Source organism: Bemisia tabaci, chromosome 8 (genome assembly GCF_918797505.1).
Source record: "Bemisia tabaci chromosome 8, PGI_BMITA_v3".
In the NCBI taxonomy this organism is placed as follows: domain Eukaryota; kingdom Metazoa; phylum Arthropoda; class Insecta; order Hemiptera; family Aleyrodidae; genus Bemisia; species Bemisia tabaci.
In genome coordinates, this window is record NC_092800.1 from 37,142,808 (window position 1) to 37,166,933 (window position 24,126).

Genomic DNA, 24,126 nt, shown 5'->3' on the forward strand with positions numbered 1-24,126 from the left:
GCCTCATGAGGAAAATTTTACGAGAGAACCGATGGAACCACTTTTAAAACCTCAAAGTTCTGTATGATTAGAGTTTTAAGCTTTTGAAGTCTCCAAATTTTGTCCGACCTCTCCTATTGACTCGATCTACTGTGCGCTGCTTCATTGTTGATTGTCGCAATTTCGTAATTGGCCACCCCTCTGAACGGACCGCGCACCGCGCTGTAATCGAAAGCTCCGAACATTGTGCACATGTTCGGACCGTGTTGTCGGCGGGAGCGAATTTTAACGTAAATCCAAGGGCAAGTTTGGAATTTTTCGGAAAAAGTGGCAACGCCGGGTGAATCGATGGGCACTTGCACGACTCGATCGATTTATGATCGCCTGCCTGGGATTTATCGCCAAGCATTCTGCTCTTGAGCAGCCGAGTTGTCAGGTTGTGAATCGAGATCCATTCGCTTACGTCGAGTGGTTTTGGTGGTATTAATGCTGGAAGAAATTAAGTGCAAATTAATTAATTCATAAGGAACTATATGAAACATGGAAAACTTGAGTATCTACTGAGTTCCTTTTAAAAATAATGCAGTTGCACATATTTGGATCTCTTCTGTGACAAGGTCGGCTACAAATTCAGAAAATGATACATGCCAAAGGTTGGCAACAATTTCCTCTCATCGTCGCTTAAAGTCGCCGCCATTTTTTTATACTAAAAGTCTCCAGGGGCTCAGTGCCTATATTCTCCCCTTAAAGATATGCTAAGGGCGCATTCATGATGGCTCCTTAAACATTTCCTTCTCGCAAAGGATGGGCATTGGGTTTATATTCTGACTGAGGGAGGTTCAAGGAGATCCTTAATGCAGTATTACAGTATCATGAAAAGGACAGTTTTTGTGAGTTTTTTGTAAAATTTAGCGGTATTACTTTTGAAAATGGAATCTTGCAAAAGTCACAATGATCTTCCTTGGTAAAAAAACAAACAGCATCAACAACGATAAAATGAAATAGATGTCATGGTTTTCAAATTTTAAGAATCTTCCTAGAAATCCTAGAATTCCAATCTTTGGAGTTTGTATCTACTGCAGTGGCATTATAATCCAAGAATTTATTTTTGAATGCATACCACCTAGTTTTACTCACGGTCCTTTTCATTACGTCATGCCAAAAGCCTCTCTGAATTCGCATGACTCACAATGCACTGTTAAAAATCGTTAATTCCGTCCGACGGAAAATCCGGAGTGAGAATGAACACGGGAGTGCGGTTCAGCGCGTAGGTGCTGAGACGGGCTGCATGTGTAGTCAAAGCACTCCGCACCGGAGCTGCAGTACGGCCCGGAGTCACGCGCACCTTCTCTCCCTTGCACTAGCGCTATATACTGTCTCTTCTCCCCGTTAAGCCTACCACTCTCAGAATAAAAATGAAAAATTTAAAGAGAAAAAAATAGAAAAAATAATAGAAGTCGAAATTATGGTATGACAGAGACAATAGAAAAGAAATAAAATAAAGTAAATCAAATATATGATAAAATGAAGTCAAAAACTAAATTGAAGTAAATAATTAGAGGGAGCAAGGAGATGAAGAAAAAAATAAAATAAGGGAAACAACTAAATGATGTTAAAGGATAGAATGAATTTTAAGAGTAAAGTGAAGTCCAAAAATTATGATGAAGTATTAAAAGAAATCACAGTAAATATAAAACAAAGTAAAGGAATGAGAAGTAAATAATTAAAGAAAAAAAAATGAAGTGCTTGAAAAAATAAAATAGAGTGAAGAAAAAATAGAGACAACAAGGAAATAAAACAAATTAAAACGATAAAATAGAGTTAAAAAAATATAGTAAAGTAAACTAAATACACGGATAAATCCAGGTAGATTGAAAATATCTTAGCGGCCCGTTCAAATCGACGTTAAATACCGTTTTTGCGTCACACCCATGCATCGTCCGCTATAGCTCATTCGGTAGGGTTGTCGGTTAGTGATAGGTAGGTTCCGGGTTCAATTCCCAAGTCAGGTAGAAAATTTTTCTACCTTTCGAAATCGGTTAAATCACGTACCAATAGTTTCATTATTTTTATTTTTCATGGTTTCAAAAAATTATTTCCACAATTAACCCCTTTCCACCATCCCCTAGCTGCGAACCCCTAAATTTGAGGCTCCCGCGAATCCGTCCGGCGTCGGAGTGATTTCTATGCGTACGGCACCAAAATCCGTCCAGCCGATTCTCCGTCGGAGTGACTCCTCGGTCCGGCGAAGTGAGGGCCCGTTCTTACTCGCGCTTGTGCTGAGTCTCACTCCGTTTTTTTTAACAGTGTGGAGGTGTTGCATGTGTGAGGAATTTGCGGTTTGACCATTGATTCTTATGTAAAAGTTCGCAAGAAACACGATGGTGCCTCTGGTTTTCTCTGAAATATTTGCTCCCTATCTTTGCATGGAGAGTTTGTTTTGATGTAGAGGTGGACTCTCAGGATAGCGTGGGATATCCCCTCCATTTTGGCCTCAACTTGAGAGCTTTTTTTGAGCTTGGGAGTTAATTCTAGAGAAAACCAGTGGCACCATCGTGTTTTTCCCGAACTTTTACATAAGAATCAACAGTCAAATCGCAAATTCCTCACACATGCAACATCTCCATTATACCAAATCGGGCCTTCCAAAGGCCTTAAAGGAACAATTATGAATAAGGCCATAGGTTAGCATACAGCTGAGATGAATTTTTTCACTCCTTATTCATGATATATTTGGCAGCGCTGCGTGAGTTTTCAGTTTTTACCACCCGCAGTCTTTGCAATTGAAGCGGCGGGATTTATGCGAAACGAGCGTCAGGAACGTGAGTATTGCGTCCGCGGGCCCGGGCTTGAAATCCAACTTTGCACTAGAATCCGACAAATCGTCGAGAGCACCTAGCGAATCTCCGAGCGGAGAACTGTTAACCTCGGCATATCGGATTGTATTTTGCAAAAAGGAACCAAGAGAATTGCAAAGTTGCTGAAATCGTGCAACTTCTTTTGACATGGCAGAAAAACCTAATCATCTATAAACATGTTCTATTTTACACGCTAAAAACTGTAAATTTAAGACAAAAGTTACCATGTGAATTCCGTATAATTGTATAATTCCAGTAGTTGTATTGCTAAAGATGGAGTTGCACAATCTTAGCAACATGGCAGAGTTCCTGGTTTCCCTTTGCAAAATGCAATCCATGTACACACGAGTATTTTAACGTAGCAGGGTTTTACCTACACGGAATGACCAAACAAGGTGATTTTTTTTTAAAAAATAAACTTATCAAATCATCGGAATCTATGCATAATCGCATGCGGACGATGAAAGTTTGCTCAAGAAAGTGTCATCCATAAAAAAAGGAGAAATAGAAAAAATTGTACATAGGTTTTAAATGACCGAAATGATATGACGTCGGATTGAAAATGATAACACACCCCACTCCATAAGAAGAGTAAATTTCAGTCCTAAAAGCGCAATCCCTTCTAAAAAAAATCTTACATTTCACTCTTAATTCATGTCTTTCAGGTTGTACGAGAGCTTTACAGGCAGAGTAGATTTCAGCCCTAAAAGCGCAATTCCTTCCAAAAAAAAAAATTACATTTCACTCTTAATTCATGTCTAGGTTGTACGAGAGCTTTACAGGTTCCGGAGTGAAATGCACCCCTGATTTCATTCCATGATTTTGGATACGATTTGCTCTTACCTATCGCAATCCTGCGGGCTGATTGTTGAAATTGATAGAAAAAGTTATAGACAAAGAAGACATTCAGTATCGAGTGATCCTATTGGTTAAAATGGTTGGTTCCTTCATATTATGAGAGAAAATACTGGACTATAGGGTCTCTCATGGGTTGGCGTTATTTAGTCTTCTTTTGTCCATTGCAACCACTCGTTTCCACCAATAGGATGCCTCCATGTCTCTTTTGTCTATATAATTTTGTCGGTAAATTTCAACAATCATCCCGATGGAAGTTTCGTTGACCGAGGGAGAACCCGACTGTTTTGTAGGGCATTTTTAACGGTCGCTCAGAGCGGATTTGCACTGAATGCAGCGTAGCTAATGGCATACTTAATGGCTTCATAATGCATCGGCTATGACAGGCGTCTATGCACCCGTCGTCACGATTTGAACTCTCTTCCTCCGCGTATTCTTCGCCGGTCTGGGGGTAGGGCGGAATACGCTTAGTAAAAACCGTCTATTTGCATGTGGATTTCATTGGAATTATGCGGTTTTTGCGAACTGTGCCATTGCGGCGAGACCTCCTCTAGACGATCCCTACAGAATAAGACATTATATTGTTCCTATAATTACTCTGAGTCATATACAGCGCAACAATTATAATAGGACCATCGCAAACCCACAGTTGTGTGATTTTCTTCTTTTTTTTCCCCTTCGTTACTTTCTAGGTGACAGATGGGAACGTCCTACTTGAATTTAATCATGATTCAACGTAACATGCCCATAAAATCAAATACTTCACAGAAGAGGAGACAAACGCGGTGTATTATCTTTGACAAAGATGGAACATGCAACTATATCAACTTTACAGACATGCGGGAAGTATTCCGGGAGATGAAGGCATTTTTGGAGGTCGGCTCAAAGCATGGTGATTTCGCCGTTATAATATTGGTTGCAGAACGAGGGGATTTGACGAATGATCCAGTGAAACTAAACCGAATATCGGTGGCTAAATTGCGAAACGGTGTGTCTCTATTGTAGTGTTTCAAAATTTCCGCTCCTATTTTAATTTTTCGGAGAGAAAGACGCCAATTTCATAGCTTGAAATCAGTACAGAATACCTATACTACTGCTAGAGAAGAAAACTCAAGGAAGTTTTCAAGAAATTACTTTGACTCGTTTTCCAAGGAAAAAATGAAAAAAGACAGTGAGTCTGCAACATCGCAAACAGAGTTACGTGGTTCCGCAATTTGGCCATCGATATGTCGGAAAAGTCAAATTTAAAGGCTCATAAACACCTGCGAATCACAAGCGATTGTTGATATAGAAACACCAACAGGCAAGGAGGATTTCGATAGCTCGACGTCGAGCGATCAAAATCCTAGTTCCACTTTCAAAAAGCGCTTGTAACTCGCAGGTTTACCTGCCAAATATTTTTTTTATTCTATTTTAGCGAAATAATTCAGCTCATTAAAATTAAAAATTAGGAATTTTAAAGAATCAATTTTATAAATTCCGTTGTTACTGTTCTCTCCCTGGTGACACGGCAAAGTAGCTGATGGACCACTAGACAAGGTACGAATTTAAGCAATCTGATACATGTTTCTTTACCAGAATTTCACGTAGAACACGATTCACACAACGAAAAGTACTGAAACCAACTCCTAACGAAGATATTAACGTTTTTATTTCACATTGGTTACGAGGAATTTACACTGCCTGCTCACAAAAAACTCAAAGCTCTACTTGAGTCAAATCGCGCACTACAACGGTTTCAGCAAGCTTCTCAATCGAGCAATGTTCATTTCCCACCATGTGTTGTTCAAACTGTAAACAAGTTGCTATAGCTGAGCCAAAGCGTCAAGATTAAGGTTGCCAGATTTTTATATCGCAGAGACTGTCATGATAATGTTTGGCGCGCGATGTGAATCACGTAGAGCATTGAGTTTTAATGAGCCAAGCGGGTGGTATGAATTCACGCTTCAGGAATCATTAGATATCTTTGTATGGAGTTGATTTCGGTAAGTTTTGTTGTGCGCATCGTGTTTTACGTGAAATTTTGGTTAAGGAACATACATCAGAATGCTGAAATTCGTACCTTGTCTAGTGGTCCATTTTAAAGAATCAATTTTATAAATTCTGTCGTTACAGTTCTCTCTCTGGTGACACGGCAAAGTAGCTAATTGTAAGCCCCGTGGCTCATCGAGTTTTGAGTGGCGCATGCACCATGCTTCACAGTCGTTGACTTTCACTTCGGCGAAGTTTCTGGCTGTCGTCAGAGAGCATTTCCACCACACCTGGACATCGGCGTGGCTGTGGCATGCCGGCCCAACCTCCATCTCCGCACCGCGTCTCGATCTCGAGTCAAAGTAGTCACTCCCTCAGACATGAAGCCGCATCTCTATTTCATCGTAAGCATTGACAAGCATGGTTTCATACGGGCTACAGGGCTCGTCTTGAAATACTATTACGTCTTCACGTCGAGGAGCGACGAGTCGTCGCCGGTGGACACGAACACGCGAGCAGCGCTCGAGCAGACGGCATCATGATTCAGCGTGAAAGCTCGCATCTCCGCAACTTCACACCCTGTTCGCTCTGATGAACGACCCGCAGCGCAATCGCGTGGCGTGCTTTGCGATATATCGATTGATCGGCCATTTAAACCTACGGTAAAGGATCGATAAACAAGGTGTTCGCAACGAGCATCTTAATAATCGATTCTTAACCACAGCTTCAAATGGGGATATATCGATAATCGATCATTTACGCCACGCCTTTGTCACTACAGCGGCTCCGTTGCACTTCCGATGATGCTTCAGCCGCACCTGGTGACATTTTTTACACTCATCGTAAAAATTTTCACCCGGTTGACGGGTTCTATTTGAAACCAGTCCTGTACAAAGTTGCAAATTTATGATTTCCGTTACTATCGCACTGGAAAAAAATGCACATTGGATCTAGAGTACAGACTCTTGAAAACATTGACAAGAAAAAATACTCTTGATTCAATCGGTTTTTTTCTTGAATCAAAACGAAATCCGCTTAAATTAAGAGGCTTGGTTCTTGATTTAAGCTAGATTCTGATTGAATCAAGAGTACTTTTTCTTGTCGATGTTTTTAAGAGTCTGGAGTTCTGGACTCTAGATCTAATGTGTTTTTTCCCCAGTGCGATTGTTAGTTTCTGACCCCAGAAAACTGATTTTACTTCAGGTCTCCTTTACAAGAAAAAAAGTCTTTTGGGTCCGGAGTCCAGACCCTTAAAACATTTGACAAGGAAAAATACTCCTAATTCGATCGGTTTTTTGCTCGAATCGAAAGGATATCCGATTAAATTAATAGTCTTATTGGCTTTCGATTCGAGCGAAAACCCGAATGTATTGAGAGTATTTTTTCTTGTGGAATTTAAGAGTCTGGACTTTAGACCCAAGAGACTTTTTTTCTATTGATCTTGTAAAAAATACTTGGTGAAAGTTAAAAGACCTGAAGAAGGATTGCTTAGATTACCTTTAGAGAGTACGGAAAGTGGATCCCATATAGAGACCCTCAGAATCCGGGAAAATAACGGCGACTCTTGATGAAAATGTTGCCGTGCTTTGCAAAAATGCTGAATGAACAGTCGAATGTTCCCACATTTCCAGCGATAAAATATTTATTTTAAAGAAAGTTATGATTATTTTTCTTTGAAACTTTCAGATACTTTAGATCAAATTGTGAGTAGTATTCTGTGAAAGATTGGAGGGAAAATATTCTCAGGTTTCGTGGAAAATTCGTGTTTTAGCGAAGAAAATTCGGCAACTTCCGAAGACTTACACAGCGTTAGATGCAATTGGGAGCTTTGTAATATCAAAAAATGTTAAACCAAACCTCAGCTGAAGTTAAAGAGGTTCGAAGTCAGCTGTTCCAAATGTTAAAACGAGCAGCCAACTTTTCTACCCATGCGTTTAAGTCTCTCGGAATATGCCTTCTCGAAATTATATCCACGTTCATTTTTCATGACGTTTGACATTTTTAGGCATTATGTGTGCATGTATAATGTTCTTAGAGCATATCTCTCCGGTCTAGTACTATTTTTGGCATTTTTCAGAAATGAAATGTGTGCCACTAAAATGTCCCTACGCAGATAAGTGCTTGAAATGACGAGTAGAAATAGTATTCTTCATCGCGAAATGTAGTCCGATTGATTAATCTGTTTTAAGCTTTTTACATGGCTTTTGGGGCCGGATTTAAAAAAATCAGATCTGAAGGAATGTGTACTTTTCTCAGCTGAATGAATGATATCTACAGGAAAATTTTACTTCTAGGCAAAAATATCCATCAAAGTTTGCTTACGCCGAAAAAAATAGGATAGTCGTCACGACTAGCGGCTGGTCGTGATATGACGACTGCCTATTTTCTCCGTGCATAACTCATTTCAGAGGTGAATTGTCATGGAGTCTGAGAAAGTCCTATTGAATTGAATATTTATCGTTTTTTTTCACAGAAGTTTAAGCACAAGATACCTACTAAATCCATCAAATCCCTTCCTTTTTAAACAAGTTAATCTCCATTGTAAATTATTCTTTCCTCTTTTTCACATTTCTATTGGTCTCTATTTTCTAAGGTTCTAATGACCAATGTGTGTGTATGTGTGTTCGTATGTATGACCAATGAGGGTGTATGTGTCATGTAAAGCATCTGTAAATAAATGTATTAAGCAATCAATGATCCGACGTTTGCTAGATGAGAGAAATATGTTGGTCTGTAATCCCTTTGAGTACTCTGCAGCACCACAATTTCTAATCCATGTTTTTGTTACTTTGTTACAGAATATCGCGAGGAAGGGAGGTCAGGAATCGCTGATGGAACAAATAAACTCTAAATACTACTTCTACACGAGGCACAAAGGACTCTTCAGAATATGTTACCCGAAAGAGAGACCACCCACCGGTAAGCGTCTGCACACAAACTTCCAATCGTTTCTCGCACGGCGGGCCGCGCATTCACTGCTCGCTAACCGAAATCTTCTCCTTTCGTGTCTAATTATATGATCATTCTCATAGAATCCCTAAGTCTTTCTCACAGTAATTACCACCGGCCGAGAAAAGCAGCCGAACTCCGTAAGTTTTCCCACGTTCGGTGCTGCTGTAAACGTGATTTCGACTGGTGAATTGACTGAAAGAGTTGGCAATCCAAGCAAAAGTTTGGACGTGTATGATTGTATTAAGAATAATTTAACATTTAAAAATTTAGAGGAAGTTGAACACACAATATAATTGATTTTTGAAAGCATTTAAGAAAGTCAAATTCACTGAAAAAATAGAACTCCGGCCATGCTGGAGCCGTATTTACGGGTTTTATAGACGTATCGTCCGCGTTCCGGGCTCAGGGGCCGAAAGTCCCGGGCGTTGCACCTGGAGCATTCGAAGCTACGGCTCCAGCACCCGGAAATTTTGACCTCCGAGCCCGGAACGGACGGTATGTCTACGTAGCCCGTAATTTTTTTTCAGCGTTTCCTTTTCTTTCAATAAAAAAATACGAATGAACCAATGAAGTCAATCAATTATGAGTCAATGATTAGAACGAGTCAAATTGTCTGAAAATGATTAACCATTTGGCATAGATTCAATCGTCAAGGAATTCCCCCACAATGAGTCCGGGAAATGTCAGGGAATTTCATTTCCTAAATTCTGTGGCACCCTGCTAACATAATTTACTTAAATCATGAACATTTGGGACAATTCGGGCGGTCTCACAGTTTTCATTTTTATCGGAAGAATCAGGTCCCGGGTGTTTCAATTGCCTCCAGAATGTTTTCTGAGGTCGCAGAAAGCCCATCAAGGGTTGGGTCAAAGATGGACCTTCTAGGAGCTTTCACTCATTCAGGATCTTAGTGACGTCACTTCTAATATAGTCTATACAATACACCTCCGCAAGAATAGGAAAAAGTGGTCTGTAGCTGATTGTAGTTAGTGACTCACTCACACAGCTCACATTAGCTTTCTTATGTCTGTCCCCCATTTTTCTTCCGTGACCCCCTTCCTCTTGTGCCCCCATATACCGGTTTGACCTCGGAGTGGTGGACACAGCGCTGCGGTGGGTATATTGCCATCGTTTTCGCCGGACCCAGGTTCATTATACGCTTATTTTCAAAAATTTCTCTTTACGACTCACTTTTTCTTCATTGTACGAGAGTTGTTTTAGACCAGCGCAAAGCCGCTAAATAATACATGCGAGAACAATAAATACTTTTCGCTTTCTTTACTTCGTCTGGGAAACGGCATACAGTGGCACATGGAATCGGCTCGTTAGCATCGATCCGCCAGATAAATGTTCAAATTTTTTCTAAACGTACACAACTTCAACTATAGGATTAAACTACCGCCTATTTGTGATCATCTCATTTCGTATTTGTGATCATTTCGATAGGATCTTAGCTCAAGAAAACTTTCAATTAATTGTTTCTGATACCAGACATCGAAAAGAAAGAAAAGAAAAAAATGTCATTAAATTTAATTCTGCTGTATCAACTTTTGAATTACCTATCAAGTAAATCAATCCTCGGGAGAATTTGAGCTCCTCTCAACGTCATACATCTCGCATGCTCTTATTTGACCCCGATGTGTTGCTGCTGTCTCCTTTTAAAAGTAAATTCACTTTTCCTAGCTTTAGGGGTGCTCCCCCTAGCCACATCCGGGGCCTAACCCCAAAGCGCGCTTCGCACTTTTAGTCGGCGGTGCTTCGCGACAGTGTGACAGATTCTTTTACGTGGTATTGATGCAAACGAAAAAAAAAACTCGGCAAACATCTATGAAGAGATAGTCATTAAATCGTTTAATATCTTAGATCGATGGCTAATGAACAATACAGTCTATTCTGCAAACCGACAATTTTGCAGAAAGAAGAGAAAACTTCGCAATTTTTGTAATTTTAAGATTAGATTTGCAATTTTTTCGTCCATTACAGTGTCATTGAAGCGCTTTCCATCAGAATTGGAAAGTAATTAAAATAATCGGCTCACGTATTTTACACTGCACTGAAAAAAAGTTACGGGCTATTAGACTACCCTCCGGTCCGGGCTCAGAGGTCGAAAGTACCGGGTGCTGGAGCCGTATAGCTTCGATTGCTCCAGGTGCTACGCCCAGAACTTTCGGCCTCTGAGCCTAATCCGCGAACGGTATGGCTAGCGTGAAAATTGCAGCATAGTCGCTAACTCATTTTTGCCTAAATTGTCTGTGTGGCGGTATTGTTCACTGGACCTCGAGATGTAATCTGAGTTAGGCATTTTTCGACTTTAGCCAACCATAAATACCACGTAAAGAACCATGCAGTTGTTCGATGAGTCAAATAAAAAGTAGGAGTAGAAAATTTGGAATGGAGACCGAGCAGATTGCATTTCTGTGATGATATCATCCATACATCTCTTTCGTGCAATTAGCTCTCTTCTGGGCAGAGGAGGAAAACGGGAAGAACGATTTCACCTTGAAAAGACGACACAAAATCGAAACAATAGAGTGTAGTAATGGAATTATTTTACGTCTCCCATTCGACGAGATGGAGAGTAATTTGAGCGTTGAGCCATTGTTGACAAGTTATTCTTATGGAGTGGCATCTTTTTAATGGTTCTCTTCATACCTCTAATGCATTCGACATAATTTTTCTTTCCCATCGAAAGGGAATTATTCGCCTAGTAGTACTTTTAGAATGATGTTTCTAGGGTCTTTAGTTTGAAGTAAGTATACACAGCTTGCAGTTGGACGTATTTATCAAAAAATGATTTTAAATCAAAAGAAACTATGCTGCGCAAAAAGTGTATGCTCAGTCCTCCTTATGATTTAATTCCTTCGTGCATGTATAGTTCTCTTCTATGTATAAATACAAGGATGAACACCACACCCCATATTTGACGCTCTCAAAGTTAGGAGCTTTTTAGAGTTTGGGATTGGACTTTAAAAAAAATCATGGGTGCAATCAAGGCCAGATTAGCCCTCAGGGGCCCGGATTCTAGTTATTAGGGGCCACAAATCTTAAAATTTAGGGGCCTCACGACAACGAAAATTTCAGTCTTAAAGCTTCTGTAAATCTATCTTCTAGGCTCCAAATACATATAGAGTATCTAGATTGAAAAAAATCGCCCCAGAGGGCCCCGGATAATCCGCCCTTGGGTGCAGTCATTGTTTTCTAGAAAAATTATGTTGACACAGTCTGTACCTAAAATTGAAAAATGTATCGTATTTACAGGCAATCTCTCTTTCAAATCAATTATTATTAAAGTCAATAATTTTTGTCGATGTATTTTTTCCTCAAAATCTCGATACGTGCTTCTGTACCCAGTACAATTTCTAGGCTCCCAGCTCATACCATCTGGTCTTAAAATAGGGAAATTCAAACGTAAAGTATGGCAACGATTTCATAGTGCAATTATTTTAAGTGTTTTACTATCCACAATGTAGCGCGGTACGGCTGGGAGATACGGCGATAACTGAAGGAGGGGGGCTGGGGGGCATCTGTGACCTTGAACGTCAAACGCAGCCGCCGGAACTAGACCATCAAGATGATAGAGATGTCATCCACTGAAATTGCCTAAAAAATTAAAAATAATTGTCACCGCAGCGTTCGGCTTCGGATAACTCAGAGTGTCCAATGCTCATTTTATTAATGTGCTACCCGGCGCACCTAGTGTCACCTAGTGGCTTTAAACAAATTTGACTATGTCTAGGAAGAGAACCTCGATGCTAAAGAAAATAAAAAATGAAAATAAATTAAATTAATCGAATTTTTCTGCAAACAAATACGAGTTTTAGTATGGCTGACAAAAATGTTGGTTGCTTGAACTGAAATTCGATTTGATACCCGAAAACGCCGTCTTTGGTGTGTCAGCCGAACCGACAATGTTTCTTCATGCATTTCGACTATATTTGAACATTTTGATCTTATTTAAACACATAGCATAAAGGTTCTCCTCATCATATTTACTAACATTTTTGTATCATAGGTGTTTTTACTTAACGGCTGTATCCTTCGCCAGCCCAGGCCTTGGGCTTGATATTTTTATTTTAGGGAAGAGGGGACTTTTTTTATTTCAACTATACTCGGTCCTGTCCAAAATATAGCGTGTAGCACAACGACTACATACTCTTGCCGGTAACCATCGATGGCTCGTTTATTTGTGAGCACCCGGTGCTTTAGTCACGCATCACGCGTCGTGCGTGAAGGCATTCCACTGTCGTTTTTAAGAGAAGACTCGAGTCATAGCTCCGTCAAATTCCGTTTCAGAGCTTACAGACACGCGACTTGCCCGCGGTGCAGCGCTGCTATCGGCATGTGCCTTGTTCCTCTTTTTACACGCTTGTTTCCTTTTGAATTTACCGAACTTTCCAACGAGCGATGGCACGCCGAAATTGCTGCGGTGAAAATGAGAGGAGCGCATGGAACTCACCGCGGAAGAATGCGGTGCGGTCACTACTTGGTCGAGCCTCAGGCGTGGTCTTTCTCCTCAGATCCGATGGTCATGACGACTGCCATTACCTCGAAAATCGTTCCTGCATCGTCAATTTCTTACGTGCTGATTTAAATGAACCTCTAAAAATGCATTTTTAAAGTGGTTCCAAATTCAGAGCTCACGGTGTAATCTTCGTGAGATGATTAGAAAAAATCAATTTCTTACGTGGCGTGAATTGCGATGTATCGATTGCTCTGCCATTTAAACCCACGGTAAAGAATCGATTATTAAGGTGTTCGCTGCGAACACCCTGTTTATCGATCCATTTCTATAAGTGTAAACGGTATAACAATCGATATACCGCAAAACACGCCACGCCACTGACCTCAATCCTGCACTGGAAAAAAAAGAATCTTAAATTTGCCGCCAAGAAGTATTTCTTCTTAAATCAAGAATTTTGCTGGTTAATATAAGCTACTTTTTTGCTTAACACAAGCATTATTTTTCTTGAATTAAGAAAAAGTCAGCTTAAAGCAAGATAAAGAAAATTCTTGGCGGCAAATTCAAGAATTATCATGCTTGATCCAAGCTACTTTTTTTTTCAGTGTGGGAGACTTAAACGCAGGAGTATGAAAAAAGAATCCAGAGATTTTCTTTAACCTATCTGGTCCCTATTTGCAATGTAATGACATAGTCACAGAAACAATATATTGTTTGGATCTGGAGGGCTATGACGTATCTTGGAGCCCAAGTTGGTGCCCCCCTGGCTGCTCCTGGGCCCGTCCGCTGCTGCGCCGCGCCTGCGAGTGGATCTCTGAATTCAATTAGAATGTCAAACGGGGCCAACCGTAATTAGTCGTAATTTGCGGTTCGCCTACGTCCGTAGTCAATCACAACTCACGGTGCATAAGTCTAACCACAAACTGCCTCCACAAAGCCGGCGTCTCTCTTTAACCCAGTGCATGTTTCACCCATTTTCATGAGGTAAAATTGTGTCAGTGTGAAACAGGTTTCAGCATGTGAATCAGCCGCTACAAACTTAATACTTTTTCAAAGCTTCAAATTTCAAAGGAGAAGAAAAACGATTACTTATCGAACAAAAGATCAAATCAGCGTCAAAAGCACGATGCCAAAGCATATCGGAAAGTTCCTCGAACATTTTGGAAAGAAAACACCTACAACAATAATGTCAGACATAAAAATAAGATTAAAGGGTCAAACATTATAAAGACAACTAAAAAAGCCAGGGATTTCAATCAGTAAATAATTTAAAATAAAATACTAATTTCGGAAATTAGAAATAATTATATTTTTACTGATATTTAAACCCTAAGAAGGTTTACTCTTCTGAGGAGTGGGAGGTCACTCTTTGCATGTGTGAGAGAGACTTTTGTTTGTTAAATTCAAGGATATAGTGTCAGGTTTTTTTGGTTGACATAATCAGAGGATTTGAATAATAATCAATTGAAAAGGCAGACGAAACTTAAGGAACTTTGATGTATGTAGGGAGTATTTTTTCCTGTACTCAATATCAAAAAGGAATCTAAAGCTGTCTAAGCAAAAGTCAATATCTAATGTGTAAAGTTCCATAAATTATGCCTTTAATGATTGAACTAGACTCAACGGCCAATTTTGTTCACGTAGCATGTATCCGCGTAATGCTGATGATACATTTTCTTTGTTATAACTTGACTTGTGTGTATATGATCAGATACGTTCAACTGAGTTCCAAACAAACAAAAAAATAGCCGCAAATTCTGTTCTTAGTGACCAAACTTATATTAGTCAATCCTACAGGAAAGTAAGAAAGAGTTCGGTTAGATTTGGTACTTAAGCAGCCGCCAGAGAGTTCAGTTCAACATGACAATGTAGGTAGTATGCATCGATATGCGTAATTTTGTTCAACTGAACAAGAACCTTCTCCTCGTATAGCTGAGAAAAAGATCCCGCTGATAAAATCGGTTCTCCCAGCCTCGAACAACATTGTCTTCTCGCTTGATGTATCAGGGGAATTAGAGAAAAATTTAACCCATTTAAAAATGTACGAAAGAGAAAGCACACTTTGCATCAGTTCCAAATTACTGACACGTCTCATGAAATTACCTGTGAGGTATTTAAGCCGGTTTCTCGGAGCGAGACCCGGCCAAGTTCAGATCTTGCTTATTGTTTGCGCGGCTCGGAATCCCAGACGCATTTCGTTCACCGAGTCGGGTAAATTGTTCGTGATTGTAAACTGTAGAGCGATGCTGTCGGTGTTGCATAAACATTATTTCCAAAATTAAAATGTGGGTGATTGACAGTATTGAGGAAAGTTGTGTAGCCAATGAAGTTCCTAACAATATCGAATATTTAGAATACATTACTTGAAAAAGAAGAAAATTTTCATCGGAAATCGTTCATTTTCATGACCCTGCACTAACTCATCCACAAAACTAAGAGAAACGATCGCTACCAGAAACTATGTTAAGCGGCAAAATGAAGTGCTGGTTACGTCACACTGATATTTTGTAGTCTGAAAGTTTTATTGATGACAATGTCTTACATTTCATCGCAAGAACCTGAATCTATGCATGTTCACAAACTTAGAAGGACGATCCCTCACAGTAATTATGAGTATCTTGTTGAGTATCTGTATGAGTATCTAAATTGTTCGCTTTACAAGTTTTCAGTGTAGACAGATGGAGTCATATCAGTTCTGATAAATGAAAGTTTCTGTCAGACACACTAATGTTCGTATTCCTTACCATTCGGTTGTCAAATCTAAAGTTTGCTTTGCACGACCCAAAACTTTAGTCACCTGAATCGAAAACTTCAGGGCCTCATATAAACAGAAAGTCAGTTCCTTTGTTTTCTATGGTAGTTTTCTCAAAATTGATAGTTGAAATTTTGGTGAAGAAGCTCTTTCACTCAACGGTGCACATTTTCTTCGGGGAACTTAAAAACGCGCCTACATAGAAAAAAGCTGAGCGCTTACCGAAAATAAACGTATCAGAGCTTTTCTGATTGTTTTGTTTCTCAGTGTGTAGTGAATTTGATAGTGACCCAGTCTCTGCAGACAATCAGCTGGCAACGTAGACTTTGCTAACTTACAACTGGGCCCCTCTCTACTTCTCCGTGACGAATAAGTTATCAGCTCTGATACGGATCTATCCTCCCATCACGCTTGTAGTGCACTGCATGCGTGTAACGCACCCTCCTCTGTTGCAGAAAAGCACGCAAACGTGAAAGCAAATACTGAATAAGAGCCCATTTTTTTTATCGTACTCGGCAACGGTTTCTCTGTCGCAAGGCCGTTGAGAAAACGTTGCGACAAAGTCTGTATTCTCTTGATTTCGTTCGTCTGCTGCATTGTTGTGTCTGTGCGAAAGTTGCGCAGGTTTTGCCGCTGGCCTTTGCCGTGAATCAGGGGTCTGCTTTTGTCTCAAGGTTTTGAGAATCGCCTGCGATATCATTTGCAATAACACCACAAGGTGAGGAGTGAGGTATAGTTGGATTGCATTTTGCAAAAAGGAACCAGAATCATTGTAATGATGCTTAGTTTGTGCAACTTCATCCGTTGCAATAAAAGTATATTGAAATCATGAAAAAATATGAAATTTACATGGTAATTTTTGTCTTAAATTTACAGTTTTTAGCAATATCATTTGCAATACCACCACAGGGTGAGGAGTGAGGTATAGTTGGATTGCATTTTGCAAAAAGGAACCAGAAGCATTGTAATGATGCTTAGTTTGTGCAACTTCATCCTTTGCAATAAAAGTATATTGAAATCCTGAAAAAATATGGAATTTACGTGGTAATTTTTGTCTTAAATTTACAGTTTTTAGCGAGTCAAATAGAAAGTGTTAATGGATAATCAGGTTTTTCTTCCAAGACAAAAGAAATTGCACAATCTTAGCAACATTGCAATGCTCCTGGTTCCTTTTTGCAAAATGCAATCCACTGGTTGTACCTCCGCGTGCGGAGAGACATAAACTGAAGTCAAAAACGCCTCTTTTGGTCGCCGCACAGTGGATACAGTCAATGGGAGAGGTCGAACATGACATTTTTGACTAAAACTGCAAATTTTGATGTTTAATTAGTCACATTTTAAATTTTTGGGGGTGCTTCTAGAAGAAAATTTCTCGAGAAAACCAATGGAACTAATTTTAAAATCTCAAAATTTTGTACAAACGGAGTTACGAGCTTTCAAAGTTTTGTCCGACCTCTCCTTGTTAAGGACGAACGCCGTACGAACATCCAAATGTTGCAAAATTTACTTTTAGGATAGATACGAATATTTTTCATGGGAATTTTTCTACAATTCAGAGCAAATTATGAAAACAATTCCCTGAAAAATTGGAGAACAAGTTCTTGAAAATTTACCAAAACATGTATGGTTTGTCAAAGAAAGTTTGGGAATGCATGAAGGCTCTTACGGCCGGCGTTTTCCCTTAGCACGGCAGTACAGTTGGACGGATTTCTATCAAACGGATCTATGTGCATTATGACGTGATCCCTGTTATGCGTGTATTCTAATGGGTCTCAGGGTTCATGTCTTAATGCACATAGTTCCGTTTGATAGAAATCCGTCCAGTTTTGAATCTTCGATATATTCAGCCTCCAGTGGGCGTATTTAGGGAGTGACAGCAGATCTTATATGTCCTGATGTCATTTTTATCCTCGTATTTTTCTCGAATTCGACCACTTACGTTGGTCATTACCGCACCCAGGTTCAGGCGTCGATCCGTCCAAAGAGCAGCCATTTGGAACTATTACATCACGGAGCTTCGAAGCTCTTCTCCGTATGCCACATGCCGTTTGCCTTATGCGTTTCGCGGCCTGGGAGCCTCACCCTAGCCAGCCCACGCTGTCCGTTGCACAAGAGATAATTGCATCTTTCCAAATTCATTAATATTTGCGTCGACGCGGATTTTGAATGGGAGCTCCTCGGACTTGTCTCTGGTCGTCGCGTCGTGCCTCCCTGATTTCGGGGTCGGCACGAAGAGGCTTTGCCCTGTTGCCGAGGCTTCAGGGAAATTCACTTTTATTTGTGACCGCTCGCAGAAAAAAAGATGCAGTACTTAAGTCCGTGGACGCAAATTTTTAGATACACTGAAAAAAAAATCTCGGTGTATTTACTAAGAGAAGGGTAAAATTACCAAGAATTCAGGGTTCTATTTAATCCCAGTTTTTTCTTGGTAAAATTGACATTTATGGAATCGGTAATTTTACCGAGAAATCTCGGTAAAATTATTGAACTTTCTCGGTAATTTTACTGGACCCCGGTAAAAACGCCAATATTTTTTATCGACTGTGGTAGAATTACCGAGATAAAATGGCAAAGTTACCGGGAATTGATTACCAATAAAAGTGGTATTCTTTTCTGAAAAAAAAACCAGTAAAAATACCGGTTTTTAGGTGAGCTTACCAGTCTGTCTTGGTAAAATTACCAATAATTGGTAAGAAAAAGTGAGATGGTAAAAGTACAAACGGACCTTGGTAAAAACGCCGAGAATTTTTTTTCAGTGAGGCTTCAGGGAAATTCACTTTTATTTGTGACCGCCCGCAGAAAAATAGATGCAGTAGTTAAGTCCGTAGACGCAAATTTTTGGATAGAAATTTAGAGATAGTGGTTCCTTATTGCAAAATGTAATCCAGTTATTGATGTATCACCGCTTTCTTCGTCGTCAGTAACATCGTGCCGTCTAAATGACTCAAAGGCCGCACGAATGTGCACAGATGTATTTTTGACGATTTAGGGGTAAGAATAGAATTTAATTTAAAAAAAAATGAAAGAAAATACGATAATTTCTGAAGTTTCCAAGTCAAAAAGGCACCAGTACGGCAATTTTACATGATAAACTTGTCGGATATTGAGTAAATGAAGTGAGGAAAAAGCAGAGGACATTCCAGCTATCATGCCTCCCTTGAACCTTTTTTACACTCAAATGAGGTCCTCAAAATTGGTTTACTGTACGGTCGGCATTTAACAGTCTTTTCGTTGTTCCGCTTATTTTTCGGGAATGTTTTCAAGGGCATATTACTGAGGAACAAAATTATTGATAAAGGGAATAGGATGCATCGAAAATTGTTGAAATGATTTATGCATGGCAGAATATTTACAAAACGTACTTACGGTCGACGTTTGAATCAAAACCATGTTTTGGCCATCGAAAAACGATTAAAAGAAGGATTGCTTCAATTTCCCTAAACATGACGACACCGCAAAATTTTTGCATTCCGTACACGGATCTCTCGAAATCGTGCTAGCACCACCGCTGGGGTTTTGTTTTGGCAAAGAGCAAAAGAACGGAGCATCTTGGATAATGGCCTGGACCAGATTTGCGCACACTCTACTGGCTGGTAATTACCGCCGAAGACAAGGAGAACGCACTTTTTCTTTTGACGTCTGTTCCTTTGCTGTTTTCTTCCTCCCTGTTCCTTTTATTCCTTGTGATTTATGGTGCGAGAGCTCCCTCTGCTCCGCCCTGTCTCTCAGAACCGTTTGTTGGCCCTCGAGTCAGATTTGATTCTTGACTAGACGTTTATCTTAAACGATTCGAATCGAAAAATTTTGCGCATGAGAGGTACCACGAAGTAGCTTTCAGCACTCTATCGGTTGTGCGGACCAAATCAGGACAGTTCTTACAGAATGTGATTGAAATTACGTGTTGATGATCATCTACGTGGAAAGAAACTTTAGTCCATGATGGTGGCACATGTTTCATCAGAATAATTTTCTTCAGTTTGGTCAAAAAGTCCGATTATGTGATTTTTTTGGAAAAGGTGGGGGCTTAGAGGTCCTAAAGAGTACCCTGGTAAAAATTGGCGATAAGAGCTGCGTTTCAAAATACCATAGGAATTCTTATAGCCGGCTGAAGAAGGCTAGGAATTCTTATAGCCGGCTGAAGAAGGCTACAGAAAATCATATAGCTGGCTGTAAAATGCGGAGAAAATCATACGGCCGGGCTATACGAAGCGATAAAAAATTATGCAGCCGGGCTATAGTTCCTATCGCCGGGCTTTACACTTTATCGCCTGGCTGTTGCTTTTTCGCCATCGATTATAAAAGGCTATAAGAAATTGTGTAGAAATTTGTGCGCTTTGGAAATCATTAAGTTTGATACGGAACCACCTTAATATTTACAAAACACACATTATATTTTCCTTTAATACATATTTTTTTTCATCAATTAAAATGAGAATAATCCATACAGGATGTGCAAACATTTCAAAATCATGAGTTGAATAACGCTGACTCCGCCAGATTAAATATTAGAGCCTAACACAAAGCGGAGCGGCGACGCACTGGCGCCTACAAACCTAACAGGGATACTTCACGCATTGCGCAACGCGTGAAGTATCCATGTTAGGTTTGTAGGCGCCAATGCGTGTTTCGCGCTGGCTGCCCGCCTGCCACGGCGCTTGAAGCAACTATTTCACACCAGAGGTATTGCACAGTATCATTACGAAACTCGAAGGCGCTCCAACATATTAGAATGACAGGCATCCTTCAAAAGTACGGAGCTTTCCTCGCAAAATAAATCAAGATACTACGGCCCAAAAAGAGAGCAGTATTCCAAAAACTCACTAAGTCCTAGCATCCGTAATTAGTAACGTTTAGCATACACTTTATCGTCTGGCTGTTGCTTAATCGCCATCGGCTATAAAAGGCTATAAGAAATTGTGTAGCCGGCTATAGAAGCTATTGGAAATCTTACAGCCGGCTGTAGGTCTATGGTATTTTGGAACACAGATTCTACTGCCAATTTTTACCAGGGTAAACAACGAGTGATACACTTTACATATTTGACAGTAAAAGTCGTGCAGTGGGGAGTTGCGTACCCTGTTATGATGTACCCTAATGTTTCATCGCTTTTTTTTTCATATTACACACAACAAAAGAACACAACCTGAAACAAAAATTTTCGGATTTGAGTCGGAAAAGCTGAAAGTGAGAAAATTCCTAATAATATCACCTTACATTGTGGAGTGATACTCAAAAAAATGAAAAAGCAATCACAATAAACCCGTTCCCTCAGATTTCGCAATTAACTATTGAGGCTATCACTGGAAAAAAAACACATTGGATCTAGAGTCCAGACTCTTGAAAACATTGACAAGAAAAAATACTCTTGATTCAATCGGATTTTTGCTTGAATCAAAACGAAATCCGCTTAAATTAAGAGGCTTGGTTCTTGATTTAAGCTAGATTCTGATTAAATTAAGAGTACTTTTTCTTGTCGATGTTTTTAAGAGTCTGGACTCTAGATCCAATGTGTTTTTTCCAGTGTAGGCAGGCCATTTTCGTTAATTTAACCCTTTTCCTTAAAAATTTCTCTCGTCCGTCGATCCGGGAACTTTCGTCCGAAGGTCACAGCACACGACCGACCACCGGTCGGCGCGATTGACCCACGAAGAAGATGCAAAGAGCCCAGGCTGAAGCCGCGGTCGCCGTCCATGCACCCCGATAACCAAAAACCGCGTATCTCCCCACCGGATCCCCTCGCACTTACGCTCTTTCCGCGGCGGGTAGACTCGGGAAGCGGGGTGAGCGCGGCGGAAGCGGCAAGGTCGTTGACTCGCCAAGTTTCCGAGGAATTCTTCTTCTGTCTCCGAGCTCTCAGAGCCGCTCCTCCCCCCCCCCCCCCCCGCGCGTGATCCCGTCCGCGAACTCCTTCCACGGCCGCGGCCTCAACTTCCGAGACCCCCCCCCCCCCTCGGGGGAAGACGATTCTCCGGTTCAAGCTCACCCATTGGCTGCGGCTGCGGAGCACGGGTTGGTAACTTGGAGAGTGCGGAGAGATCAGCTGTGGTCGAATGAGCTTCCATCCGTGGAAATCGATACCGTATCAGCGGTTATTACCAATGACTATCTTATTATTTATTTTTTTTCGTCCGAATTTCAGGTGTTCTTGCGGAGACCTTTAGCCGTGAACCAAACAAAGGTCATCGGCCCGCACTGGAAAAAAAAAACATGGATGGTCTGACGACAGAACTCTTGTTCATACGGCTCCCAACAGTTGCTCTTGATTCAATCAGAACTTTCTGTTGATCAAGAACCAAGCCTCTGTCGTTGGAACAGGGTTCTCTGTTCCCACAGCAAAATTCCGTATGTGTAATCAAAGATATCTTGGGTCCTGTATGATCAAAGGTCTGGTCGTCAGCACCTTCCTTTTTTTTCTGTGTAAGAAAAGACTACGGTTTTATAACCGATAAAGAATTTGCAGGTGTCTTAAATCTTGTGAGTTTCATCCTTAAATGATACCTCACCATAGCTTCAGCATGTACCTTATATTTTGACCACATGAAAACATGCTGCTGCTCTTTTCATGGTGACGACTCTCCTCTTACGCAATTTTCGATACTTTTAGAAGCAGAGTATAAAGTAGTGTTCTACAAATAGTATGGGTCTAAATACGCCAAAATGTCTTGCATAGAGTCAGAGCGGCTCGAAGTTAGGCGTTCAAACGTCAAAACGACCAGCCAACTTTTCTACCCATGCGTTTAAATCTCTCGGAATATAACGTTTAAAACAAAATCCAAAGATGTTAAACCAAACCTCAGCTGGAGTTAAGCGGTTCTAATTCAGCTGTTCAAACGGCAGAACGACCAACCAACTTTTCTACCCATGCGTTTAAGTCTCTCGGAATATGCCTTCTTGGAATAATAACCACGCTCATTTTTCAAGACGTTTGACATTTTTAGGCATGATGTGCGTGTGTAAGTGTCTTCAGAGCACCTCTCTGTGCTAGTGTCAAGAAATAAATGTTGGCTTCTTGTACTCAAAGGGCCCTTTTCTGGTGCTTAGGCGATCTTATTTTTCTCATCCCTGGGAGCGTATCAGGTCCTGACTTGATCCGCAGTTTAGGACTGAGCTTTTTCTGAAAAGTCAAGTAACGGAAATTGGAATTCCTGGGAAAGTTGCTGGTGATTTCTCTGGTGAACTCCTCATATCAATGCATGCGCCTGTGTGTTCCTCAGTTCAGTTTCCAAAGAAAGTTTTCAACAAGGAGTTCTTCAGCTTTTGAGTCTCTCAGAAAAATTCCAACTCAGATCCCTAAAGCCAGCACTGGAAAAAAAAACACATTGGATCTAGAGTCCAGACTCTTGAAAACATTGACAAGAAAGAATACTCTTGATTCAATCAGATTTTTGCTTAAATCAAAAGGAAATCCGCTCAAATTAAGAGGCTTGGTTCTTGATTTAAGCAAAAATCCGATTGAATCTGGAGTATTTTTTCCTGTCGATGTTTTTAAGAGTCTGGACTCTAGATCCAATGTGTTTTTTTCCAGTGAGGGTTAGTGACTGTAATTTTTGTACTAGTCACTTTTACAGTGCACTATAGGGCGCTCTGCGACGCTTAACCAGCACAGGAATCTGTCATGAAAAAGATCTTCCAAAAGCTGACGTATCTCTCTTTCTCTTTTTGGATGCCTTCTTCATCTTCTTACCTTTTGGGTGGACAGGCCTCTCCAACCGTGTGTAAATGTACTTTTTTAAAATAGCCAATCGAGTTAAATGAATGGAGATGTTGCATGTGTGAGGGATTTGCGATTTGACCATTGATTCTTATGTAAAAGTTCGCGAGAAAACACGATGGTGCCACTGGTTTTCTCTGAAATCAACTCCCAAGCTCAAAAAAGCTCTCAAGTTGAGGCCAAAATGGAGGGGATATCCCACCCTACCCTGAGAGTCCACCTCTACATCAAGACAAACTCTCCATGCAAAGATAGGGAGCAAATACATTACAGGGTTGCCGTGTTTCAGTTTTGGAGTCCCCAAATAAAGTGGCAACCCTGTCAATGTATTTGCTCCCTATCTTTGCATGGAGAGTTTGTCTTGATGTAGAGGTGGACTCTCAGGGTAGGGTGGGATATCCTCCTCCATTTTGGCCTCACTTTGAGAGCTTTTTTTGAGCTTGGGAGTTGATTTCAGAGAAAACCAGTGGCACCATCGTGTTTCTGGCGAACTTTTACATAAGAATCGACAGTCAAATCGCAAATTCCTCACACATGCAACATCTCCATTCAAATTCCGTTCTTCTCTGCTCGACGTTGCTGCTGAGGT

At 40.5% G+C, this 24,126-nt stretch overlaps 1 protein-coding gene across 1 annotated transcript in view; it reads left to right on the top strand.

Annotated features, from left to right (window-relative positions):
* The window catches only part of LOC109038766 (transmembrane protein 178B), a 152,990-nt gene that overhangs the window by 111,793 nt on the left and 17,071 nt on the right, over window positions 1–24,126 (top strand). Inside the window, exon 2 of the mRNA XM_019053952.2 lies at window positions 8,462–8,582. Coding sequence (XP_018909497.1) covers window positions 8,462–8,582 — 121 coding nt within the window. The remainder of the gene's footprint in view (window positions 1–8,461; window positions 8,583–24,126) is intronic.